This window comes from Zootoca vivipara, chromosome 7 (genome assembly GCF_963506605.1).
Source record: "Zootoca vivipara chromosome 7, rZooViv1.1, whole genome shotgun sequence".
In the NCBI taxonomy this organism is placed as follows: domain Eukaryota; kingdom Metazoa; phylum Chordata; class Lepidosauria; order Squamata; family Lacertidae; genus Zootoca; species Zootoca vivipara.
This window is the reverse complement of record NC_083282.1, coordinates 93,983,106-94,010,134: the sequence shown is the minus strand read 5'-3', so window position 1 is coordinate 94,010,134 and position 27,029 is coordinate 93,983,106. Positions and strand designations below refer to the sequence as shown.

The following is a 27,029-nucleotide window of genomic DNA, read 5'->3' as shown; positions in this document are numbered from 1 at the left end:
TAAGAACTACGCAACTTTAAAAGACACCTGAAGGAAGTTTTTAATGTTTGATGTTTTCTTATGTTTTTATACATGTTGGAAACTGCCCAGAGAGGCTGGGGCAACCCAGCCAGATGGGTGAGGTAGAAATAATAATAAAAATATTGAAACAAAATAAAAAAATTCCTTCCAGCAGCACCTTAAAGACCAACTAAGTTTTTTATTTTGGTATGAGCTTTCGTGTGCATGCACACTTCTTCAGATATCTGGAGGGGGGGTGGATGTAAGGGGGAGGGATTACAGAGGAAACCCCCCCCCATCAGAAGCAGCCCGTCTCCAAGCAGTCATGAGAGCGAGGGGTCTGAAGAGGTGAGTCAGGAAGCGGAGAAGGAGTGCCAGGGCTCTGGCAGCACTGGAGAGCCCCTGCTCCATAGGCAGGAAGAGCGAGAGGTGGAAAGAGTGGACAGGAATAGGGCAGACAGAAGACCCGTACCTCCGACGCCGGAACTGAGAAAGAGAAGGAAAGGGAGGCGCTTCTCAGTTCCGAGGCTTTTATGCTGGTCGAAAACGCGGAAGAGTTTAGTGCAGGAGTCTGACTCGAGCGGGTAGACATGAAATGAGCAATCCGTTACACTGTAAATAATGTGCACCAATAAAAACGTCTGAAAGACAAGCATGTGGATGGTCGTTACTCAAGAGTAGTCACAACAAACCCTGACAGTCACCAACCTGGATGGCTTTAATGATGTTGAGACAAAATTATGGAGGATGAGAGGACTATGGATGGCTCCTAGCCAGGATGGCTCTGCTCTGCCTCCACAGTCAGAGGCAGAAATGCTTTTGAATCCCAGTTGCTGGAAACCACAGGAGGGGAGAGTTGCTCTTGTGTTTGAATCCCATTTACAGGTTCCCCCCACACATCTGGTTCACCGCTGTGAGAAGAGGATGCTGAACTAGATGGACCATTGACCTGATCCAGCAGATGTTATGCTCTTGTTTTTTATGTTCTTCTTTTCAAGACTACCTGATCCCTTATATCCCATCCCAATAACTGAGACATTTGGGGCTGTCTCCGTTTGTGGCACCCATGGCCCAAATGCATGTGTCGTCATGCTGCCATACACCCAGATTGTCCTGGACATTACTGGGATTTCAAAGGTGGAATTGACATCCGGGTGGATTTCCGAAAGGTGGCACTTTATGCTGAATCTTAGGCAAGTCAATCAATTGTGTGTATTTTGGGTGTATCCTAAAAAAAAAAGCTGCAGATGGTGACAGCAGTCACGAAATTAAAAGACGCCTGCTTCTTGGGAGAAAAGCAATGACAAACCTAGACAGCATCTTAAAAAGCAGAGACATCACCTTGCCGACAAAGGTCCGTATAGTTAAGGTATGGTTTTCCCAGTAGTGATGTATGGAAGTGAGAGCTGGAATATAAAGATGGCTGATCGAGAATTGATGCTTTTGAATTATGGTGCTGGAGGAGACTCTTGAGAGTCCCATGGACTGCAAGAAGATCAAACCTATCCATTCTGAAGGAAATCAGCCCTGAGTGCTCACTGGAAGGACAGATCGTGAAGCTGAGGCTCCAATACTTTGGCCACCTCATGAGAAGAGAAGAATCCTTGGAAAAGACCCTGATGTTGGGAAAGATGGAGGGCACAAGGAGAAGGGGATGACAGAGGACGAGGTGGTTGGACAGTGTTCTTGAATCTACGAACATGAGTCTGACCAAACTGCGGGAGGCAGTGCAAGACAGGAGTACCTGGCGTGCTATGGTCCATGGGGTCACGAAGAGTCGGACACGACTAAACAACTAAACAACAACATCTTGTAACTGCTAGAGGCCATCTGTTCAGTGTTGTGGGCCCAAGCCTGTGGATCTGTCTCCCAACTGCGGTTAGACACCCTCCTTGCTGAACTTTGGGCGCATGACTTAAATCTTCTTGTTCCATCAGGCATTTTAAGGTAGTGTTTCAGTATTTGTTGTTGTTTAGTTGTTTTTGTCGTTGTTTAGTCGTGTCAAACTTCATGGACAAAGACAACAGTGTTTTAGTTTATGATATACCGTAGTTTTTTTCATTTCATTTCATGTATGATTTGTTTTTGTGTCCACAGCTTATAAGTGTGAGCGATTAAGCAGTATATGAATGTCTTTTAAAAAATAAATAATGGAGCAGAATCTCACAGGAAGCAGCCGATAGTGAACCGCTGGAAAAGACTGCCTGCTTCTGCTTGCAGAATTGCGTGGACACTGAACCCAACTCACTGAAATGACCTTCATGTTTCTGAACATCCACAGATTTCTGGCAGGCTTTTCGCCCAAGGAAAGAAAAAGGAATGCAGAAGAGGTGGGGTTTTTTTTATTGAAGGAACCCGCAAAATATCATTCCAAGCCTCTGGACAGAGAGTAACAGCCTAGAGGACTGGCAAATGGGGGTGAGGTTTCATCAGGCAGGCGAGGAAGAAGAATTCTCCAATCACTGAACACTCCAGATCAAATTGTAGAGTTGGAAGGGACCCACATCTAGGTGGATGTGCTGCTTTCGTTTTGGATCACGTGGCTGGGATGCTGGTGCACAGAGGAGCCTCTGGCCTCTTTTTTAAACAGCCATTTTTAAGTTTTTAAACTTCTCCAAGTCTATCATGGAATCGTCCTCGACATTGCTGTGGTCCACCTCAAGGATCACATGACCCTGCCAAGGTGGAGGGGGAAAGCCATTAGTTTAAAATTTAATTGCCACATTTAAAAAAACAAGGGCTCTATGTGTCCTTTCTACCAGGGCTGTGCACAACTCTCCACCACCCAATCTGCCCCATGGCCTCAATCTGCCCCTCACCCAAAAAATCAGGCCATCCTAAACATTAGGAAGAACTTCCTGACAGTAAGAGCTGTTCGACAGTGGAATTTGCTGCCAATGAGTGTGGTGGAGTCTCCTTCTTTGGAGGTCTTTAAGCAGAGGCTTGACAGGCATATGTCAAGAATGGTTTGATGGTGTTTCCTGCTTGGCAGGGGCTTGGACAGGATGGCCCTTGTGGTCTCTTCCAAGTCGATGATGATTCTATGATTCTATTCTATGATTCCTCTCTGGATCTTGTTCTCAATCCATTTGGGGGCACGGCTAATATCATACCCTCCAATATTCCTCAAATGGAAATAGGGACATCTCTCACACACCAACTGACCCTCCTTGACCCCCCTTTTTTTTGTGCCCCTCACCTCTGCAGAGTATTTGTATCAGAAAGGGAGCACATGCCACCACCACCACACCAACGGGACACAGCACACGAAGTTCAGGCTGTTTCTATGTGGTTGGAGTACAGGGGTCATGGACTCGTAGGACTGCAGAGTTGGAAGGGCCCCTGAGGGTCATCTAGTCCAACCCCCTGCAATGCCAGGGGTCTCAGCTAAAACTAGAGCTAAAACCAGCCTGCTTGTTCATCAGACAACCACGCAGAAATGAAAAGCCAATGCAAGGTTAGCAAGCGCATTGCCCCACACTGACCTCCATCATCTTGAATTCAGGGTGACCATAGTCAGCCCCCATCAGGTTGGGCATTTTCATCTGGTTCTTTTCCAGGGCATCTGGAAAGGGCAAAGAAGAAAGTCTCGTTGGCTTTAGAGCGAGTGGAAGGAACTGTGCAGGAGGCGTCTCCCTTACGACTGAAGGGTGAAGTCATCCCACTGCCAAGACCCTTCTCCGGAAAACCCAAATTGCTATTTGTTCTGATTCAGAGTTAAAGAGCAGGTTTTTCTAGGGAAAGGGGAGGGGCGAAGAGAACTCAGGCAGGGGAAACGTGGACCTGGGCCTAGAAAGCATGAAGCAAAATGTAGGTACATATGAATGAGCCCTCCCGGGCAGATCGAGAATACTGCTATCGGAAGCAGTGTCTGGGTGGAAATCACAAAAAAAATGTCTGGGGAAATCCCTACATATGGCAACCCATGTCAGCAGTGTAGTTTTGGGTGATTTTCCTTAAAAACAGCAGTTTTGCCCAAACAGCTCAACAACTTTGTGCAACAGTAAAAAACAACAACAAGGTCAACAACTTTTCTGTCCAGATTTTCACTGTTTGAAATATGGCAACCCTGAGCAAATATCCCAAAGGTTCTTACCATTTATCCCTGGGATGCAAGTGGTGATTATGGCATTCTGCAGATATTCCTTTAGTTGGTCTTCCTAAAACAAGAGGAAGAGGAAGTCTTCATTATGGTTGATACAGAAACTGCACATGAAATCAGTGTTGGTCCCCTACACTCAAGTAAGGGAATGACGATGACGACAACAACAACAACAACAACAACAACAACAACAACTCCTCTATCTATCCTGCCCTTTTCTCAAACCAGGAATCAAGATGGCTCAGAGAAATTAAAACAACATGGATAAAATATGAAAGCATAAAAAGGCTCATTGCTGAAAAGTAATTAAACTCTAATAGAATTAAAACAATATTTAAGAAGCCTACTCCATTGAAATACTGTTCTGAGTTTGGGGGGCTTCCATTGCTGACGGAGCCAGGCAAGTTTCTTGGTGAGTTGGTGCCTCCTAAGTATGGATCATTAGTATAAGAGAGGAAGTTGCTTTGTGCCAGAAGACAAATGGATGGGATGCCTCCAGGGCCGGCTCTAGGTAGACCCCCGGTGGTGCAGGGCACCATGGTGCCGGCCCGCCAGGAGGGCGCCACGAGCTGCGCCCGCCCGGTCCGCCGGTTCGACAACCGCGCTGCGCCCGCCCGCCCGCCCACCACGATGGGAAACGGGGCAGGGGGGCGCGGGAGGGATCCGTCGCTCCACGGCGCCAGGGGCGCTTAAGACGGCCCTGGATGCCTCACTCCCGTGGCTGAGATCCACAGCCTGAGATCATTTCTACAGCGGGGATCAAACCTGAGACCTTACACACAGGCAAGGCAGGTGTTTGGATCACTGATCAGACTGGAGCAAAAGTTAGAAGGGGGAAAGTTCCCGGAGCACAATGTGGGAATTCTCTAGAAAGCCTGTTGAGATGATGAGGCACAACCTCCTGGGACCCGCCATCTTGAAGAATTCCTGTTCAGGCTGCATGTGATTGTATACCAGGGAATCTCTCACAGGGCTAAACCCACTACAGTGGTAAATCTACTTACAAATAACTCTACTTATGAATTTTTCTACTTACAAATGGAGCTCCGTCCGCCATCTTGGATGCGGTTTAGATAGGATTTTTTCTAGGGTTTTTAGATAGGGTTGCCTCGACTTACAAATTTTTTCGACTTACAAATGTGTGTTCGGAACGCATTAAATTCGTAAGTAGAGGTACCACTGTATTTCCTGAATAATTTTCATCTCCAGATTCTCAAGGGTGGGGAGAAGAGCAGAGGCAGGGGTGGTCTAGGCGATGTTTCTGAAAGGTCATATTTGGTCCCAGGACCTGAAGTTCCCCACCCTGCCTTAAATCCTTCGAGAGATAAGTCAGCAATTCCGTGTGTGCTCTTGAGGAGCCCAAGACAACCTCACACTTACATTAATGTCGCCGCCTGAGGGAGAAGTCATAGATATTGCTGTGGTCCTGCAAAACAAAAGAAAGGCCGCATGATAGGACATGCCAGTGTCTCCATTGCTTCCTCCATGGCTGCTTTCTTGTGCTTAGTGATATTTCATTATTTGTCATATTGAAGATTTCCACTGCTGCTTTCCTCCTCTCACCTCCCTTCAAATCCTTCCTCAACGCCCCGTACTTCTTCCACAAAAGGGCTGTAGATTCAAGACAGACAAAAGGAAGTCCCTCTCCCCTTCACACGATGCAGAGGAAGGTGTGGAGAGCTTGAGGGAGGAAGGAATTCATTTCATTCCATTTTCGGAGAGGACCAACCTGATCCAACGTTCCCAAACTTGCTTTTGGATTGGACTAGAACCCCCAGTCGGACAGCACAAATTTTGCTAGGGGTTTTTGGTGTACAAGAAGTACATGTGAAAATACATGTACTTCATAAAAGATTCACCCATAAATCGTGTCTTCCTAGTGAACGCATCAAACGGAACTGAAAAGTGTCTATTTGGTGTAAAGAGTATGTACCGTATCTTGTATACAGAAAATGCAAACGACAGGATGCAATGTAACAGATCGCTGATTGGATGCCAGCAAAACTGAAACGGGGTAGAAATACCTGCTCAGCTGATTCTGAGCCTAAATATGGATTGGGAAGGAACACCTTATGGGGGGGGGGAGCCCAGCCTCATGTATGCCACCAAAATGGGGGGGGGGGTGGTGGTCTTCATGGGTGTGGGAGGAAAATGCCATGAACTGTGCCCTCTCTGCTACTGAAGGGAAGCAGGAATTGTGATGCTAATTAGCAGATTGACTAATCAAGGTTTTAAGTCCACAATGATCAGAACTGCCACTGAAATTGGAAGCTGCCCAGAGTGGCTGGGGAAACCCAGCCAGATGGGCAGGGTATATATAATAAATTATTATTATTATTATTATTATTATTATTATTATTATTATTATTATATTTCACATAACAAGGAATGTGATAAAAGAAATGGAATAAAAGAATGTTTAAGGAGAATGTTTAAGGGGTTTGAATGGAGTGTCTCCAAGGGCCGAGAAAAAAAACCCTAGAAAAAAACCAAAGTTTTAAACCTCATGTATAAAAACAGCCATAGACTTGGAGAAGGCCCCTGACCATCTTCTTCAACTGAGGATTTGTTGAAGGACAGGAAGAGTGCTCAGCTCAGTACCTGCCCGTTTCTGGTTGCAAGAAAACTTTCATTGTGTCCTCGACCTGCTCATAGCCAACATCCCATTCGTGCACCTGCAATGGAACAACAGAAGGAAGCCCAAGTGAGCACATTGCCTTCCAAAGTGACACAAGTCTGCAGCGGAGGGAGAAAAAAATGTGGAACTTTTAATTTTGATTTGTAAATTTGAGTTTAAAAGGGGTGTGGGTGCGTGCGAGAGAGAGGGGGCGGAGAGAGGAAGGAAGAAGTGTTCAGCTGTTGGTGTGCGAACTAGCAAGGGACTTGTTTTTAACTTTCTAAAACATGGCACCAGGCATCTGGAAAACCTGGGGTGGAAATACCTGCTCAGTTCATTCAAATCCTGAATATGTTTTGGGGAGGGGCAGGGGGGGGCCTTGTGGGGGGGGAAGCCCAGCAGGGGCGACAGCACAAGTAAAACATGTCAGGAGGGAGACCTAAATTCTGCCTACCATGTCGATGGTGCAGATGGGTTCGTTGTCTGGATCTGTTTTGGCGTCTATGGTCGAATGGACTGCCATGATACTTTTGCCATCTTCGATGCGAACCTTGGGCGTTTCTACAGATCTGATTTCCAACTTTGCATTCTTTGAGGGGTCCATATCTGGAAGCTGCAGGAAGTCAGAATGCAATGAAAACCAGCAGTTGTAAGGAAGCAGAGAACCAAAAGCTCTTGCAGGTACAATATTCTGATTCCAAGTTTAGTCCTCCACCTCCTCCTCCTCCTCTGTTGACTCAGGTATCGTCACCCGTTCAATATTTGCCAAAGGCCTTTTTTTTTTAATAGTGGGGGATATGAAATGTTATTAAAGACCAAAGAAAAACACTTTGGAGAAAAATAAAAAAAATTCCTTCAGTAGCACCTTAAAGACCAACTAAGTTTTTATTTTGGTATGAGCTTTCGTGTGCATGCACACTTCTTAATAAAAACTTAGTTGGTCTTTAAGGTGCTACTGAAGATTTTTTTTTTTTTTGCTTCAACTCAGACCAACACGGCTACCTACCTGTAACTAGAACTTTGGAGAAAATACAGCGTGTTGTGCTGTCAGCCCCGAACAACTTTCAACTGCCCCATTACATTTATATTTAAGATGCTGATCATTCTTCTGTTCTGGCACTTTCTGTTTGGGGGTGGGGGGAAATACTGAGTGCATTCTGAGAACCTGCACCATGTTCGTTTTTGGAAACCTATCATTAAGCTTGCGTTGTCTGAAGATGAAAATGCTTCTCTAAGGCTCTGTGGTACTTTGCTTGGATGCTGTCCCTGACCCCGGTTTCTGCAGAAAAGCCGATTGACGTTATGTTACGACTCCAGGGAGTAGCGGTGGGGCAAGTGGAAGCGTTTTCAGGTTTTCCATGATGGGCATCTGGCCGGCCCCTGTGAGAACAGGATGCTGGACTAGATGGGCCATTGGCCTGATCCAGAAGGTGCTCTTCTTATACCGAGTTCTTCGGATCATTTGTCAATTGGTTGAGAAGATGTGAGGCTTTCACAATGAATCGGCAGCAGAACGTCCCTCAGACCTTGTGGGGGGGGGGCGAACTATATTTGGGGGGGGGTGAACGAATGAACAAATTCCTATGCCCCACAAATAACCCAGAGGTGCATTTTAAATAAAAACACACATTCTACTCATGTAAAAACACACTGATTCCTGGACCATCCGCAGGCTGGATTTAGAAGGCAGTTGGGCCGGATTTAGAGGGCAGTGTTGTGATAAGCAGTGAGGACTCACCCCTGGTATCATTTCTTTCATCTTGCCCACTGTTAGATCAGAAACCTGCCAAAAGAGTGAGGGAAAACCACATTAAATGGGCAGGAGGAGATGAGTGCTTTAAACGCAGCCGTGGCTCCATCCAAAAGTAGCTTGTTTCAAAGGCAGAGCCAAGGGGAGCAACATGAAGAGATGCCACAAAAGCAGGAGATTCTGCTTTCAGAAGTGGTGGAGCCTAGGCTTGGTCAATGGAAACCATTACAGCGGTACCTCTACTTACGAATAACTCTACTTACGAATGTTTCTACTTACGAACGGAGCTCCGTCCGCCATCTTGGATGCAGTTTAGATAGGATTTTTTTCTCCTTACGAATTTTTAGATAGGGTTGCTTCGACTTACGAATTTTTTCTCCCAATGTATTCCTATGGGATTCGACTTACAATTTTTTTCGACTTACGAATGTGCATTCGGAACGCATTAAATTCGTAAGTAGAGGTACCACTGTATTAGCAAATGTAAGTGGGAAAGGTACAAACCCATCATCAAATGGCAAATTCGGGAAAGCTTGCAAGCAGCTAGATGGCTCCAGTAACAAAAAAAGAACCTAAAACCAGCAGTTCTCGTTGTGAACGCTTTCAGATTATCCACTCTTGCTTGCCTCAAAGTGCCACTCAGCAAAATTCCATCCACTTCCTACCTCTTGATATCCCTGATCTCTGGCTGCGTCTGAAGACTGAAGACCAGAAATATGAGAACCTACAAGAAACTGAAATTTACTCCCATCCCTAGGCGGGGCAGTTGCAAAGTCAGAGCCAACAGAGCCAATTCCACTGGTTCATCCATATAGCCTTGACCTCACCACTGGTCTTCTTTGCCCCAGGAGGGCAGGAGGACCTCTGCTCTGACCCACCACAGCAGCCACCGCTCACTTTCTCCAGTCAGAATTAATGGTGCGTCGCCGTTAAAGGAAATTCTGTTACAGACACAGAAGTTGACATGCCAGCAGATTCAAGGAATCCAAATCTGCTCACTCACCGAGTCTCTAGTAGCGTCACAGTCCATGTCTTTCTTGAATAGTTCCAACACAGTGTTCAGGATAGCCGTCGGTATGACGACTTGAGTGATGCCATCACCTCTTGAGTAAGAAACTTCAGAGCCTGGTGCTTCACAGACGTTTGCAATTTCATTTCCATCTCTGTCTCGGACTACGGGCTGAAGGAGAAAGTAAGAATAATGGTTGCATCATTTGAAAAGAACCCAAAAACGTAATCCACATATACATTCGATGGGATGCAAGACCTTGGTCATCTTTTTTTCTTTTGGTCATTTACAAGTATGTGGGCGAATTACATCCTCCTCAACGGGGCCTTCTCTGTGGCAGCCCGAGGTTGTGGCATTCCCTCCCCAAAGAGATGCACCTGGCTCCTTCATTATCTAGTTTCCCTTGTATGCTGAACATGCACCTCTTTGCCCTGGCCTTTGACACTTCAGATACATATTTTCAGGACCCAATCTATTCTTATGACCAGTGCTCTTTTTCTTAAAAAAAATGTTTAGGGGTACTCTCATTTTGACTCAAGAAAACCACCATTTTATAGTTCAAATCAGGGAAAATACAGTAAATGAACAAAAGTACAAAGATTCACAAAATGTTTAGGGGTATGTGTACGCCTGTGTATCCCCAGAAAAAAGCACTGCTTATGACTGCAAATTGCTTTTAATATTGTGTTTTTTAATTGTTATAACCTGCGCTAGAATCTTACGGTGAAGGCTGGGTAAGAAATTTTGGCATCGCATGGGGCACCACTGAAATATTAAAGCCCAAAGTCCACCACTGAGTTATGGTTCTGTTTATCTGTTTTGTTTTGGTTTTGGGTGCTCTTTTTTAATTGCATTTATATTTTATCATGATAAGCCACCCTGGGGGCACTTTTTGGGGCTAAAAGGCGGTATAGAAATGTGTTTGTTTCTTCATTAAGGGAAGTCATAGTCCCACTCTATTCCACCTTCGTCAGACCCCACCTGCAGTCCCGTCTCCTGTTCTGAACGCCACCATTTAAGAAGGATATTGACAAGCTAGAAGGGGGGCAGAGAAGGGCAACCAAGATCATAGGGGTCTGTAAAGTAAGCATGATCAGGAATGGTGGAGAGAGTTAAGAATGTTTAGCCTGGAAAAGGAAAGGAAATCAGCCCTGAGTGCTCACTGGAAGGACAGATCCTGAAGCTGAAACTCCAATACTTTGGCCACCTCATGAGAAGAGAAGACTCCCTGGAAAAGACCTCGATGTTGGGAAAGATTGAGGGCACTAGGAGAAGGGGACGACAGAGGACGAGATGGTTGGACAGTGTTCTTGAAGCTACGAACATGAGTTTGACCAAACTGCGGGAGGCAGTGCAAGACAGGCGTGCCTGGCGTGCTGTGGTCCATGGGGTCACGAAGGGTCAGACACGACTAAACGACTAAACAACAACAACAACAACAAGCCTGGAAAAGAGGAGACCGAGAGGTGATATGAGAGCCATCTTCCAGTATCTCAAGGGTTGTCATATGGAAGATGGAGCAAGCTTGTTTTCTCCTTCTCCGGAGGGTAGGACTCAAACCAATGGTTATAAGTTACAAGAAAGGAGATTCTGACTGAAGTCAGGAAGAACTTTCTGATGCTAAGAGCTGTTTGACAGTGGAACAGTCTCCCACGAGAGGTGGTGGACTCTCCTTCCTTGGAGGCTTTTCAGCGGCGGTTGCATGGCCATCTGTCATGCATTCTTTAGCTGTTATTCCTGCATTGCAGGCGGTTGGACTAGATGACCCTCAGGGTCCCTTCCAATTCTACAATTCTATGACTCCACGATTCCAAATAAAACTGGCTAACGAGATGTTGGACTAGACACGCCTTTGGTGTGATCCAGCAGGGCTTGCCGCATGTTCCTATAACCTTCTGCCTTTGTCAAAGTCATGGGGTGCAGGCTGCAGAATGGGAACACCTATTGGTTAGCTCCTTTAAGAGCCTTCGTTTCATAGAAAGGGGGAAGGCTCTGAAAGATCACGAAAAGTTGTACTAAGTACAAGAAGATATAACTGGCACACAGCAGAGCCATCCACACTTACCTTGAACTTCATGTCCAAGGCGCCTTCATGTACTTTTGGCAGCCCGTTCATTGTATACTGTATTGTTCCCCGATCACCAATAGGGCATTCCTCTGGGGAAATGACATGGGAAATGATTTGCAGCATCTGACAGGGCAAATAACCATGGGTGAAGCAACTACTGCCTTCGCCTGAGGCTTCCTGGAAGCCTGTCCACTCCAGCAAGGCAATTCCTAAGTCCTTAAGCTACTGCCCTGGCAGAATAATGTCTTCCTCCATGAAAAGATCTGACTCAGGGCTTATCTGCACTCACCTTTTGCCCTGCCCTTTCCAGGCACACGTCCGTGCTTGAAAGCTCCAGGTCCAAATCTTTTTTAACATTATTTTTGCCCTGAGCTTTCCCTGCAAAAACCCGCTCTTTAGCGCTCAGTTGGAGCAAACGTCTTTGGGTTTCCCTCAGATTGCTGTTTGCTCCGATTGAGTTTTAAAGAGCAGGTTTTCGTGGGGAAAGCCCAGAGCAAAAACAAGGGTATGTGGATACTGAGCTTTAAACCGCAGGCCGTGCCTGGAAAGAACGGAGGAAAGGTAAGTGTGGTCTCCCTGGGGAGGTGGTGGGCTCTCCTTCCTTGGAGGTTTTTAGGCAGATGTTGGAAGACCACCTGCCATGGATGCTTTAGTTGAGATTCCTTCGTTGCAGGGGGTTGACTGGATGGCTCTTGGGGTCCCTTCCAACTATGATTCCAGCTCTGTCATAGATTCTATGATAAGCCAGAAGAGGTTGCTAAGAAAGAAGGATGTCAGAGGCCAGGCTTTGGTGCCTGAGCTCTGTTCCAAAGCTACGGCTCAGTCACTCTGAGTTTAGTCTGAGAAAAATGAGTGTGTACATTCTCTGCTGAATGCTCAGTTGCAAGATTCCCATTGCAATGCTCAGCATTTCCATGGCAAGTAAGTCAAAGTGGAAAGAACTGTGGACAGGTTGAGGACCACTGGAGGAGCTGTTTGTTTAAATACATATTCAGATAACCACCTGGGTTATATAGCAGAATGAACAGGGTCCTTAATTCATAAAGCTTGTGATCACTGTGGGTCATCTTAGTCCTAGTTGGCCACATACCTGGGGCACTGACCTGAACTGAGCCATCAGTTTTTAAGGGTTAAAAGGAGCAGTGTAGAACAAACAGCCTTGGTCAACCTGGTGCCCCCAGGCCTCTTGGACTTCACTGGCTGGGAGCTGAAGACCAACACTTCCAGAGGGCACACAGGTTGACCAAGGCTGGCGTAGAAGATGCCAGCTAAGCTTACCAAATGCTTTCTTCATTTTCTCCTCCATGTGCAAGAGCACTTTGTCTGTTGCCGGGCACATCTAGAAGAGAGAGAAAAAGCCGAAGGGCATTGAAGCAAACTCAGCTGCTATTAACATGTTTTCATGTGATCTGTGCACCAAGCATATTTCTGCACAACCTCAACAGACAACCCCCCCCCCTGGTAAGTTCTCTTTCAGGTCCATCAGACTCACCATGCCGGGGAGGACTTTCTGGAGGGTAGAATTAAGGAATTTGTTCACAATCTTCGGAAGCATGCTGTGGGGAGGGAAAGGGACTTTGTGAACGCGAGGTGTTGGGAGATCTATCTAAGCTGAGAACAAGAGCAATCACTTCTTTCCTGGTATCAAAACCTATGTATGGGGCTGTTTTTAATAAGAGTTGCCATTTATAAACAGCCATCCTCATAGGTTTTGAAACCAGCCCAGGAATCTTCTGTTCACCAATGAATTGAGGTGTTGTTTTTTTTGGGGGGGGGTGTTAAATGTCCTTTTCCTCCAGAGGGTATTTAACAGCTTGTCCTCACTTCCACTTGTCCTGTGCCAACACCCCGACCCTAGTCTCCAGGGAAGCTGCTTTTATCCTGGCTGGGAAGCAAATACAGTGGTACCTCTACTTACGAATAACTCTACTTACGAATGTTTCTACTTACGAACGGAGTTCCGTCCGCCATCTTGGATGCGGTTTAGATGGGATTTTTTCTACTTACGAATTTTTAGATAGGGTTTCTTCTACTTACGAATTTTTTCTCCCAATGCATTCCTATGGGATTCGACTTACAAATTTTTTTGACTTACAAATGTGCGTTCGGAACGCATTAAATTCGTAAGTAGAGGTACCACTGTACAGATATCTCCTGCAAATCATGACTTGTTCTCTAACCTCTGATTGAAAGCATACTGTCAAAGGCCGTTGCGGCTACTCTAGAGTAACGACTCGGCACCTGCTTGTCTTTAAACAATCTTTATTGGTGCGCTCTATGTACAGTGTAACGGGATGTCAGGAAACAGGTCTCCTCAGTCCGATGCAGAATCCGGGACTGCCCCCCTGCTCCCCCTTTTCCAACATAAAAGGTGCGGCGCGGACAGTCTCCTCCCTTTCCGTCTTTTCCTTAATTCCGGAACCGGGGGCAAAGGTCTGCGCTCCATGTTTTCCCTTTCCCCCCTGCTCTCCTCCCTCCGTCCCTGGCTGTGGGGCTCATGCTCTCCCAGACTCCCTCTTCCCATTCCCTGCCTAGCCTCTGCCGAGTCTGCGCTCTCATGACTACTAGTCGATGAGCTGCTCCTGATTAGAGGAGGGGGTTCCCTGTACTCCCTTCCTCTTACACATACTAAGGAGGTTCACATGGTGTCTTCACTGCACGTCTTTAAACACCCAGCAAAAACATTCCTCTTCTCCCAGGCCTTTAGCTAATGAAACAATCTATGGCAGGGGTCGGCAACCTAAGGCCCATGGGCCACAAGCGGCCCATGGGGGTCGTTTAACCAGCCCATGGACTCCCACCCCCCGCTCGGTCAGCTCCCGTGCGCTGCGCTAAACTGGTGCGGAGCAGAGCAGGGACCTCCTTCCACGACGCTGGCCGGCTTCCCATTGGCTGCAGGAAGCTCCTGCAGCCAGTGGGAAGCGGCGCACGCCTCCTCCATGCTGGAAGGAGCACCGAAAATAGTGTTTGCGCATGCGTGTGTGCACACACACACTCCGGCCCACCGCGGCGTCTGCGGGACCGTGTACCAGCCCAAGCCACAAAAACTTTGCCGACCCCTGATCTATGGCCTTTTACACTGGGGGTGGGGCGTATTGGTTTTTGTTGTTACTACATTTTGTGTTCTATTATTGCAAACTGCCCTGTGATCATTGGATGAAGGGCACCATAGAAATTTAATTCATGATGATGATGATGATGACGACAAACACAATTTTCTTCTCTGCTGTCCCTGTCCTCTCTGCCAGGGGCAGTCTGGGTCCTAAGACATGGCACCGGCAACACAGAGCAGCTTTGCCTGCTTAGGGAATACTGTACCTTGCAGATCAATAGCGACAGGAAACCTTTCGACTGGATGCTGCCTGCTGTCTAAATACGCAGGAAGACAACACCCCTATTCTGCATACTCAGGACTGGACTGCTGGCCAGAGCAGAATTCAAAACTCTTCATTTGAATCAGTTCTTTCTTGCTGGTACTCACCTGCTAGGGAGGTTGGTTTTGCAGCTTATCAGCTCCACAGTGCATTGTTTTACTTTCATCTTGAGTTCTTTATTGGCATCGTATTCAATGCAGCTGATGGTTCTCATTCGTGATTTCACCGTGATCTCCATGGTGCCACCTATGAAGCTGCACAAAATGAAATCTGGTTTCTTAGGGAGAGCAGTTTCTGACATGCCTGGCCCTTCCTCACACTTCACAGTGACCAAGCCGTTGTCTAAATTCCGAATCTACTGCCAGAGGAAAAAGAGACAGAATGCGTCTCCGGGCCTGAATTCGCATGAAAACAAATGGCGCATATCTGATGTTAATCTCACTGGTCTTATCTGTATAGTCAGTGCTTATTTTTTTCTGAGGGGACGCAGGGGTACGCATACCCCTAAACGTTTTGTGAATCTAAGTTTGACGCCTCATTGAGGGGCAGTATTTCAATATGAGTAGGAAAATGAGAGTACCCCTAAACATTTTTGGAAAAAAGAAAGAACGCGCTGTTGATAATTATTTCAAATTGTACTCTGTAAACTGCTTAGGGATTATTGGACAAAAAGTGGTTTGCAAATTGTAAATTGAAAAAGGGGGAAAAGGCACAGGGACATGCAGCCTTCCTACGCGTGCAGAGTCAGACTCCTCTCAGGCTTTTGTGTATTGAGCACCATAGTCTGAAGGGGATCCTGAACTGAATATTCTTAGATACCTCCTCGCAATCAGGAATGCTTCCCAGGTGCATAGAGGCATCTAAACATTTTCGGTGGAAGATTTAAGAACGGCCTCTGCACAGAGAAAGCCACTTGAGTTTAGGAAGCGAACTGTGAGCTTATCTGCTGTTGTTTGGAGAAAAAGAGAAAACGAGACCACCATTCCAATGCAGCCATCCTAGATTGGCGGTCCCTTAATTAGGGATGTCCCAACGTGGGTGGCGCTGTGGGTTAAATCATAGAGCCTAGGGCTTGCCAATCAGAAGGTCGGCGGTTCGAATCCCCGCGACGGGGTGAGTTCCCGTTGCTCGGTCCCAGCTCCTGCCAACCTAGCAGTTCGAAAGCACGTCAAAGTGCAAGTAGATAAATAGGTACCGCTACAGTGGGAAGGTAAACGGCGTTTCCATGTGCTGCTCTGGTTCGCCAGAAGCGGCTTAGTCATGCTGGCCACATGACCCAGAAGCTGTACGCTGGCTCCCTCGGCCAGTAAAACGAGATGAGTGCCGCAACCCCAGAGTTGTCTGTGACTGGACCTAATGGTCAGGGGTCCCTTTACCTTTCTAAGGAACATCATGGGATCAAATCAGAAACTGGGATGGCTTCTGGAAATCTGGGGCTGTCCCTGAAAAATAGGAACACTTTGAGGGTCTGGCTGTGGTCGCCTCCAGATCTCCTGTCAACTTGCCAACTGGAGCTGATGAGAAGTGAGCCCATCAAGATTTGGGGGGCACCATGTTGTCCACCCCTGACCCTAGTGCACCCTTGGGATCGCCTAAAAGAGCTCTCTGGACTGTTGCCCTGTCTTTCTCCGAACCCCCCCCCCCGAGATCTTGCCCTGTCTTTGGACGCAAGGTCTTGCTCACCTTTTCCCAGCAATTGTTATCTGAGATCCCAAGTCCATTTCCATGTCCGCAGGTTCGTGCAATTTCATTTCAAGCTCGGGGGGCTGGATATCTGTAACTTTCAGCCTAGGGGACAAAAGACATGATGCATTGAAGTACAGTAGAGAGAAATGCGCTCTGACAATGGAGAGAGCAGGCATGGAGTCTGAACGGCCATCAGCGTAAAGCTCTGATTCAATGGTAAAAGGCGGGTTTTCCGGGGGGGAAACACTGGGACACAAAAACAAAAACTGGGTGGTGGTGGGGGGGAGGTAATCATTTTGTTTGTTACTACATTATGCATTTTTGTGTTTTTATATTGTTCATCGAATCATAGACTCATAGAGTTGGAAGAGACCACAAGGGCCATCCAGTCCAACCCCCTGCCAAGCAGGAAACACCATCAAAGCATTCTTGACATATGGCTGTCAAGCCTCTGCTTAAAGACCTCCAAAGAAGGAGACTCCACCACACTCCTTGGCAGCAAATTCCACTGCCGAACAGCTCTTACTGTCAGGAAGTTCTTCCTAATGTTTAGGTGGAATCTTGTTAACCACCCTGGGATCCTCGGGCGGACAGTGTTATAGAAATTTAATAAATAAAATAAAATAAAAATGCAACACATTTGGGAATAAATTAGGAGAAATATATCAGCTTCTCTTTATTTCTAGTCTATATTTTCCACATCACTTGTTTGTTCTGTAAAAAGTCCTCACAAAATATCATCAGCACCGTGGGGAAAATTTATCCTAATCTGCACAGGCTTCTATGCACTTTTGCCAAATTGACATATTTTTGGCAAAGCAGTTTTTCCTAATATAATGCATTGTTATATTTACCCATCCCCAATAAAGTATGCATTTTTATAGACCCTGTTACCCCAGTCGATACATTTTTAAATCAAATTCCTTCCCCATACCTCCCCAAATGTTTGTGTGACAGGACAGCGCTTTCCAAATGAGCCCCCCCTGCCCCTTCAGGTCATTGGAAAAGGCTGTCACTTATAGTTTTTGCATACAGGGACAGCATTCCCTGGGCCAAGTTAAAATATGTGTTAGTCTTCTCAACGTCTTCCAGTACACTGGCATTAGTTCGCCTGTCTTCCCAAGTGATATGTATAATTTTTCGGAGACACCGTTGATAGAATACTTTGAAGAATTGGAGATGGCGTTTATAAGTGGTCCGTGTTTCACAAGTATACAGTAAGGTTGGTAGTACAATAGCTTTGTAAACGAGTATTTTGGTTTCCCTGCACTTCAATCGGGAGAAAGCTGCACTTGTAAATATGTATTTTTACATATTTTACATATTTTTTCATATCACTTGGGAAGACAGGCAAACTAATGCCAGTGTACTGGAATAAGCAAAGATCACCAATGCGAAGCGATGATTCTTCAACGTCAACTTCATTGGACTGGTCATATTGTGCGGATGTCTGATGATCGTCTTCCAAAGCAAGTACTCTATTTGAAGGTTACCAGACCTCCCCGTTTCTCTGAGACAGTCCCCGCACAAAATCTATTGAAGTTGAAAAGTGTCCCCGGATTCATTGAAAAAAATCTGGTAACCTTACTCTATTCTGAACTTAAAAATGGAAAGCGTAATGCTGGTGGTCAACAAAAGAGGTTTAAAGACTGTCTCAAGACAAATCTTTAAAATGTAGTATGAACACCGACAACTGGGAAACATTGGCCTGCGAGCGCTCCAGTTGGAAAACAGCCTTTACCAAAGGTGTCATGGGCTTTGAAGACGCTCAAACTCAGGATGCAAGGGAGATATGTGCTAAGAGGAAGGTATGTTTGGCAAACCCACACCGTGATCAACTCCCGCCTGGAAACCAATGTCCCCACTGTGGAGGGACGTGTGGATCCAGAACTGGCCTCCATGGTCACCTACGGACACACCGTTAAAACCATATTCATGGAAGACAATCTTACTCGGCTGCGAGGGATCGCCAGAGAAGAAGGTCTTCTCGACACATTTGTACTAGAGCACTGGCATGCCAGGTCCGCTTCCTGTTGGTACAGGCTGACATAGCCCCCCTCCCCAAAATGCCTCACCCTTTGATGCCTTTGATAGCTTTCGCGCCACCCTGGTTTTTGGTCGCAGACTCTGCCATTTCCTCCAGAATGTGGCTTTCAGTCATGGATTTTTTGGCAGCTGAAAGAGATTTGGCAGCTCGTGAATTAGACCTGCAGAGCCAGGTTGCCATAGCTCACCATGAAACAGCCCACAGGTAAGGCCATTCCTCCATTACTATTAGAATTGTAGAACTGTGCAGTTGGAAGGGACACCAAGGGGCATCTAGTCCAACCCCCTGCAATTCAGGAATCTCAGCTAAAGAATCCTTGGAAGGTCACCATCCAGCCTCCGTTTAGCTTATTAGCAGGACATCCTCTCTCTAAATTCCCCCCCCATTAAACAGTTAAGTCTAATCAGGGTTCTTGTTTAACCAAGATTTTAAACCAGGCTTTGTAAAGCTCGCTTTTAGGGTTTGGGTACATGATGACTTCACCATTTCCCCCCCCCCTAGACATCCCAGTGAGAGTGGTGCTACACCGTGATGGCTCAGTGACAGATTTGCTCTTTTCGGAGGGGAGCCTGATTTCTATGCAGCAGAGGCCGCGTCTGACTGTTATGTTTCCCACCTCAATTCCCTCTGCCGAGGGGGAGAGTTGGTCCCCTTCTGTATCAGCACACAGAGAATCTTGGATTCAAGGAGGAGTCTTTAGACTCATAGGCTAAGCAAATACATTACTTTCACTAAGTGAAACTTAATCAAGCATTACAGAAGAGGAGATCGATGTTAGCAAGGGCATTATGAAATAGCTTATATACATTTTGAAATATAACCTAACACTATAAATCTAGAATACTGATGCAGAACTGAGAAGCCCTTATTAAATCACCAAGGCTGGAACACACACAAAAGGTGATACGAGTCCTCTCGAAAGAAAAAAGGGGCAGATGCTCAAAGGAAAGGATATTTATACTAATTTTTTGCCCCTGAAGGAGCTATATTTCATTGTATATTAATTTCATTTTACACAGGTTGTACAGTGAAAATAAAGGTATTATTATTATTATTATTATTATTATTATTATTATTCTATTCTTCTAAACTTTCTCAATAAAAACAACAATAAAGAAACCAAGGGTTCATTCTGCAAAATATCCATCTACACAAAAGAATCCAATAAATCTTATGTGTTGCAACTTCCGCCATAATACACAGTCTGCTATCATCAAGAAAAATAATTTTAGCAACAATTGCTATAAATAAAAACAATTGCTATTTTAAAAAAGCATATCTGGAGAGGTTACACAGACATATTAACAACACCTAAATTATATGAATATGAGAATGTGTCTGGTTCACATTTGAGGATACTAAATGTTTCGGTGTTAATAAAGGCATTTATTCCCACGTCGGGGCCCCAGTGAAGCCTCCTCCGTCCCACAATGCCGCCACACGCAAAGGGGTGAGTGGGCTTGTCTAACTAACCTGTAACTGTGGATTGATTAATTCAGCTCATTGCAAGCTTTTCCTTTTATAACAGGAGACATGGGGGAATTGTTCGGGATAGGGAATAGAGAGTGCTAATGTGCCTGTCTCGTATGAAAATCTGATCTGTCTCGAAAGGACCACAAAAACAGAAAGATGTGCTTTATTCCCATTTAAATCATTTTAATTGAGTTGAATTGGAGCTGATTTTGGGGAGGTATGTTTCCCGTTCTCTTGAAGCGTGGGGCTAGCAGAGGAAGCGGAAGCCAGAATCTGGTCAAGCCGGTCTAGTCTAGCCAGGCAAGAAGGCTGGCCGAGTCAAGTGCAGGCAAAGGTGAAGGCAGATCTCCCGGAGCAGCTCAGAAGCGCTGAGCTTCAGAAGATGTTGTCTCAGCAAAGAGCTGAGTCTGTTTATCCAGTGGTCGTTGGCCTGCCTCCCTAGGGAGCTAGGTTTTTGCTGAGTTTATGGTGTGCTTCTCTGAGTCTGAGCAAGCTACATCCTCAGTTCCGGAGGAGCCTGGCAAAGGGAATAAGGGTCTTTCTCCCCCACCAAAAGTATAATAATAATAATAATAATAATAATAATAATAATAATAATAATAATAATAAATTTATTATCTATACCCCGCCCATCTGGCTGGGTTTCCGCAGCCACTCTGGGCAGCTTCCAACAGAAAAATGAAATAAAATAATCTATTAAACATTAAAAGCCTCCCTAAACAGGGCTGCCTTCAGATGTCTTCTAAAAATCTGGTAGCTGTTTTTCTCTTTGAAATCTGATGGGAGCGCGTTCCACAGGGTGGGTGCCACTACCGAGAAGGCCCTCTGCCTGGTTCCCTGCAACTTGGCTTCTCGCAATGAGGGTTCCGCCAGAAGGCCCTCGGTAATGGACCTCAGTGTTCGGGCTGAACAATGGGGGTGGAGACGCTCCTTCAGGTATACTGGACCGAGGCCATTTAGGGCTTTAAAGGTTCAACACTTTGAACTGTGCTCGGAAACGTACTGGGAGCCAATGTAGGTCTTTCAAGACCAGTGTTATGTGGTCTCGGCGGCCGCTCCCAGTCACCAGTCTAGCTGCCGCATTCTGGATTATCCCTGTATCCCTTCCTCATCTGCTTCTTTCTCAGGGTAGGGAAAGCGACTGGTTTGGGAGTCATGGCAGATCGACTGCTTCCCAGGAGAGACATACCTGTCCATCCAACAAGTTTAAGTTTATGTCACTTACCGACTAATATTGTTTTTTTATCAATCCTCACCATGGGCTCAATGCATTCGGAGGTTCCGTCAGAAAGGGCTGCCCAGCTGCAGAACAGCAGCAGCAGGCAGACCTGCGTTGCCTTGAGACAGAGACCCATGATGCGTCACCACCACGTACGGAAGAAAAAGGAGAAGACGTGACCCAAGGACCTGCGGTGGAAGGAGTAAAAGTGCCAAAAAAAAGTTATTTGTTTGGGTTATGAATGAATTACGGTGGCTGAGATTTAGAACCCAAAATGAGGGGCTTTGAGGGTGTACAAAAAGCGAGTTCCACGGAAGGAATCATCATTTCTCGAAAGGTGTTGCCAGAATTTATTCATTAAATGCCTTAAGTCACAAGAACATTGAGTCACCATTCCTGTATTTTGAACTTGTCTGCGGGGAGAAGCAAATGGGCTCCTACACAGCTGTAATTACTTTTAAGAAGATCTATGAATCAATTGGCTCCACTCCCCCCCCCCCCATGGAAATTATTTATTTATTTAGAATATGTCTTAACTGCTTTATATTCATAACAATCCTTGAAGTGATTTGCAAAATAAAAATAAAAATCAGATGCAATGGGACAGAATTCTCAAAACGCTATACAGAGTAGAGGTCCAGTCCCTGAAAAAGATAGGAGTGGAATGCTTCAATGCAGTCCTAGATTCCATATCAAGAAGAGCAGCCCTCTCCGTTTGGACTGAAAGACTTATCTACTACTGTTTTCTATTTTCTGCCGTATTTCATTTATTTATTTAGCAAGGTCTATAAATCACTTGATTGTTTTCTGAGTGGTTTTCAAAAATGTAAAATGAAACACTTAAATCTTTCTAACTTAAAGAAAGTTAGAACTAAGTATTTAAAACATTTAAAGAATGGTTATTGCAATGTGGTTTTGATTCATTTTCATCTCTAAACTGTTTGACATGTTTGCATTGAGATACAACTTTGTTTGCCTTAGAGCATATGACATGCAACAGTTTCATAAAAATAAAAAACCAACAGTCAAAAAGAAATTAAAATCAACCATCAGCTAAAAGCACATTAAAGCATCTCCATGCCTCCGTGCCTAGATAGGCTTGCCTCAACAAAAATATTTTAAACAGGGGTAGGAAAGAGTGGAGAAGGCAGTTGCCGGGTGTCAAAAGGCACAAAGTTCTGAAGTGCAATTGCTGCCACACTAAATGAAATCATCAAAGTAAATTCTAATTTATGCAACATTTTAGGGTTTGTCCAAATGACCTGTTTACCATGCATTTGCCATGTTTTGTTTGCCTAAGGCTTACGTGGAGTTTAGACACAGTCCTGTCTTTACTGAGAATTCATTCTGATTCATATGGGGGCCAGTTATGTGAGAATGAGCCTTCTTGATTCGCTTGCACAAAGCTTCTGCTGAGCTCAGACTATGTCTATTCTTTATTGAGCATCTGTTCCGATTTGCTTGTGGCGCGTTTCTCTGCCTTCCTGCAAATGGTTCGCTATTTTCACACTTTTGTGCACATTTCCCACATCACTTTCCTAGCCTCGAAAGGGAGGGTGGGTGCAACAAGCGGGATTTCCAAGCGGGATTCAGTCACATCCTGGCAAATTCAGGGCAACTCAAGCTGATCCGGAGTTCTCGCAAAACAAACCTGCTTCCCCAAAAGATTGGACTCTTTTGCGAGAAGGAAAGTTACAGGGAAACCCACTGCTTGATGCAGCACCATCTAATCTCCCTACAAGCAAATCAGAACGGATGTTCATTTTAAAAAAAGTTGTCTGAAAGTGACTGGTAGCAGAGTGCTTCATACCACGTTAATCTTGCAAACCTAAATTTCTGATATGTGCTTATTTCCCTCCTGCCAATTAACGGCAGTTTGGAGGCTCTCTGAATTAGCTGCAAGCAAATGGTGACAAACGAGCCATTTTGGACTTAGTAGTAATTACAGGCTTGTTTCATAATCACACTTGGTGAAAAGGACTTTTTGTGTAGAGAGAATGCAAAATAAGCAAAGTCTCCAGTCTCAAAGGTCGTCTCCAGAACCTTTCTCTTTCTTGTCGATCTCCTACCATCAGAGGTGTCTTTGGGCAACTGCATCGCTCACTTACCTGTCCAGCTGGACTGGAGATTCCTCAGGAGCAGACAGAGCTTCACCTGCTAATCTCCTCTTTGATAGGGAAGAGCCAGATATTATATACTCACACCAGGAATGAAAGAACCAATTCAGAGCTCCGATAAGCACTGGGATGTGTGAAGTGAGCGCGCAGTGGCATCTTCCAAAGTAAATATTTTTACTGACATGTTGGAAAATTTTGGAGAAGTCACCGAATGCTAGGGATCATATGACTCTCTGGGAGGTGCACAGAGGCAAGGCGCTGGATCAGACCACAGCAGAGCCCAGCAGGTGACGCTAAAAAGAGCAGGGGGAAATGGGCGAAAAATGGGGCTGGCCAGGGAGCAGGAAGACACACACATGCACCGTGCGACATGTGGCTCGCACTTTCACACAAGGGGTTCACCAGCCCTGGCTCCTCTCCCCTGCTGTGGTTTTATTGGCTTACTTATTATGATGGAGGAAGCAGCCAACACTTTCCCCCTTCTCCAGCCTGGTCCTATAAACTGTTCCCCATTAAATCATAGCTGCCAAGTTTTTCCTTTTCTCGCGAGGAAGCCTATTCAGCATGAGGGAAAATCCCTGTAAAAAAGGGATAACTTGGCAGCTATGCATTAAATAGACGCCACCTCCTTAACATTTAACACTGCTGTTTCTCCAAGATCAGAGGCAGTCACGCTTCTGACCCCCGGTTGCTGAAAACAGGAGAAATGGAAAGTGATCTTGTGCGCGGCTTCTACTTGTAGCTTTCCCTTTGGGGTACCTAGTTGCTCACCATGACATAGCTGCCAAGTCTCCCGTATTCCCCGGGAAACCCCCATTTTTCCAGCTGTTCCCAGCCGAAAAAACGGGGTTTTTTTTGTTTTCCCCCGGTTTATTCTGCCGCGGTGGCCATTTTGGAACTGGACGGAGCATGCTCAGAAGTGACTTTTGATGCTGCTCTGCCCAGTTCCAAAATGGCTGCAGCGCGACTTCTGGTGCGGTGGCCATTTTGGAACTGGGCACAGCAGCATCAAAAGTCACTTCTGAGCATGCTCCGCCCAGTTCCAAAATGTGGGCAGCGCTACTTCCGGTCTGCTACTTCCGGTCCGGTCCCTTATTTCTCGGGCTGGAACTTGGCAGGCATGCACCATGAGAGAACACAAAGCTGGACGATTACAGGCCGTTGGCCTGATCCAGCAGACTCTCCTTATGTTCTCAAGGAGTACTATTTCATTGTTTCAACCCTACCAGTGGCAGAGCTTCATGCTCCAGCACCGGGGGGGGGGGGCAGAGAGCAGGTGGGGGCAGGGCTGGTGCATGTTCTGGGGCCATGGCGCTCTGCCCACAGGGGCGTGGCATGCGTCCTGGGGGTGTGGCACCCAGTGTGGGCGGGGGAGCAGCCGCGATGGCACCCCACCGGGAACGCACTGCCGGGGGCGGTGCACTCCCCCCGCACTCCTCTTCCTCAGCCAGTGAACCCTACCTGTCCTTTCTCCAAGGAACCTGGAGCAACTGATGTTATGTTTCCAGTCCCAGGGTCTCCAAGCCAGTTCTGGGCTGGGCAGTTTAACGTTCGTAACAGAACCGCATTGTGTACCTCTAGAAACTGTATTCTCAACATGGATGGTTCTGCGGCCCAGATAAAGGTTACACATTTGTATATATGCCAGCAATTAGGGTGGAATCTACATGCATGTTAAAAACATTGTGAGGGTGGGGGGAATCGTTTTGAAAAATGCATGGAATTTTCTGTAGCTCAGAGCTTCCACCTAGTGTCACAATTGTATATTGCACTTGACAACACAGTCAAAACGTTTTATTTGCAGCTGTATAGCTGCACTCCTGTTCATAGAGTCATAGAAGGGACACCCAGAGGCTCATCTGGTCCAACCCCCTGCAATGCAGGAATCTCAACACACAGCCCCTCATTCAATCTGAAACCATGCCAGCCTCTTTATCTTTGCAAGTGTGCTTGCAGTTTTATTGCTGCACAACTTTATCCTTTGCTCTCCTCTTACTAGCTTGGTTTATTCTTCACTGCACTCCCAACTCATCTTTCTTTCTTTCTTTCTCTTTCTTTCTTTCTTTCTTTCTTTCTTTCTTTCTTTCTTTCTTTCTTTCTTTCTTTCTTTCTTTCTTTCTTTCTTTTCTTTTCTTTTCTTTTCTTTTCTTTTCTCTCTCCCTCTTCCCACTGGTGGAGGAAGAGGGGGTCAGGGGGAGCATTCCACCCCCGGCACCACGATCCCAGTGGGGTGCCATTGCAGCTTCCCCCCCTGCTGGGCGCCACACCCCCGCAGGCGGTGCATTATGCCCCAGGATGCATGCCAGCCATGCCCACGTCTGCTCTCCGCCTCCGGTGCCAGAGCATGAAGCTCCACCACTGCTTCTTCCACCTTCCTTCTGCCTGTCCGTCTGATAAAACAGACACTTTCCTACAAGCTCCCAACACATGATGTACCTGCTAGCCCCAAAGTCACCGCAGCAACTTTTTGCATTCTGCCTCCTCTAAGCATGACATGTGGCTTAAATTGCACCTTAGAAGATTTCTACCTTTATCTGATAGGGCTTTAAGATTTCACAATTAGCAGGGGTTTAAGAGATGATTTTGTGCCATGTAATACAATCACTCCATATCCTTCTGTGAAGACAGGAAGTCCCTGGGCACCTACACTCTGTACAGTAAGGACGTCAAAAATATTTCAGCATGATTTGGTGCCATTGTGAGATCCGCTTTCATCTCTTCCGGTCTCAGCAGATTTTAAAACAACAATGTCACAACAACCTCATTTGAGCTGTAAGTGTAAAAAGCTCTCTTTTTGCCTAATGCGAAGATTACGGAATAACTCCCTTCCCCACCTTCTTGACCAAAAGAGGAGGAAGTGTTATTGGCTATATTTTATTATCCCGCCACCATTGTTCCCCTGGATTTATTCTACGGATGCATTAGATAGGACAGAGAGTGACCGCTTAAATCTGTCAATTAATTCACAGCTTAAAATTAACACTCATGAAAATAGGGCCTTAAATTTTGTTCTGTTGAGCTGTCTCCAGTGGGCCAGTGGGCCAGTGCTAGCCAGAAAAGGATAATAGGGACTGTAATGGTGCTGATTGTTTCATCGCGAGTAAGGCGCTCCACTCTGCAGCTGGTTTTTACAGAGTTTTATTATATACATATAATAATATAATAATATACATATAATATTATTATATGTATATTATATGTATATTATTATATACATATAATATATATATTAGGAACCCAGGTGGCGCTGTGGGCTAAACCACTGAGCCTAGGGCTTGCTGATCAGAAGGTCGGCGGTTCGAATCCCTGTGACGGGGTGAGCTCCCGTTGCTCGGTCCCAGCTCCTGCCAACCTAGCAGTTCGAAAGCACATCAAAATGCAAGTAGATAAATAGGAACCGCTATAGCGGGAAGGTAAACGGTGTTTCCATGTGCTGCTCTGGTTTGCCAGAAGCAGCTTTGTCAGGCTGGCCACATGACCTGGAAGCTATACGCCGGCTCCCTCGGCCAATAATGCGAGATGAGCGCGCAACCCCAGAGTCGGTCACGACTGGACCTAATGGTCAGG

The 27,029-nt window shown here is 46.0% G+C and overlaps 1 protein-coding gene across 1 annotated transcript; it reads right to left on the bottom strand.

Annotated features, from left to right (window-relative positions):
• Positions 1-2,582: 2,582 nt before the first annotated feature.
• On the bottom strand, positions 2,583-21,481 carry LOC118088395 (BPI fold-containing family B member 6-like). Its single transcript, XM_035122010.2, has 15 exons — positions 21,352-21,481; positions 18,682-18,781; positions 16,604-16,708; positions 15,028-15,174; positions 13,039-13,102; positions 12,825-12,885; positions 11,544-11,635; positions 9,473-9,649; positions 8,458-8,502; positions 7,174-7,332; positions 6,704-6,777; positions 5,483-5,528; positions 4,097-4,160; positions 3,486-3,565; positions 2,583-2,675 (listed from the first exon to the last, which is right to left on the bottom strand). Exons 1-15 carry the CDS (start codon positions 21,479-21,481, stop codon positions 2,583-2,585), a joined length of 1,437 nt encoding a protein of 478 aa, XP_034977901.2.
• Positions 21,482-27,029: the final 5,548 nt, after the last annotated feature.

Excerpts from the sequence above, each read along its gene's own strand:
- LOC118088395 (XM_035122010.2), bottom strand. The coding sequence starts at position 21,481 with ATGGGTCTCTGTCTCAAGGCAACGCAGGTCTGCCTGCTGCTGCTGTTC. Across the intron at positions 16,709-18,681 it reads GCTATCAAAGGCATCAAAGG|GCTGAAAGTTACAGATATCC; the intron begins GTGAGGCATTTT and ends TTTGTCCCCTAG. Across the intron at positions 2,676-3,485 it reads CTGAATTCAAGATGATGGAG|GGTCATGTGATCCTTGAGGT; the intron begins GTCAGTGTGGGG and ends CCACCTTGGCAG.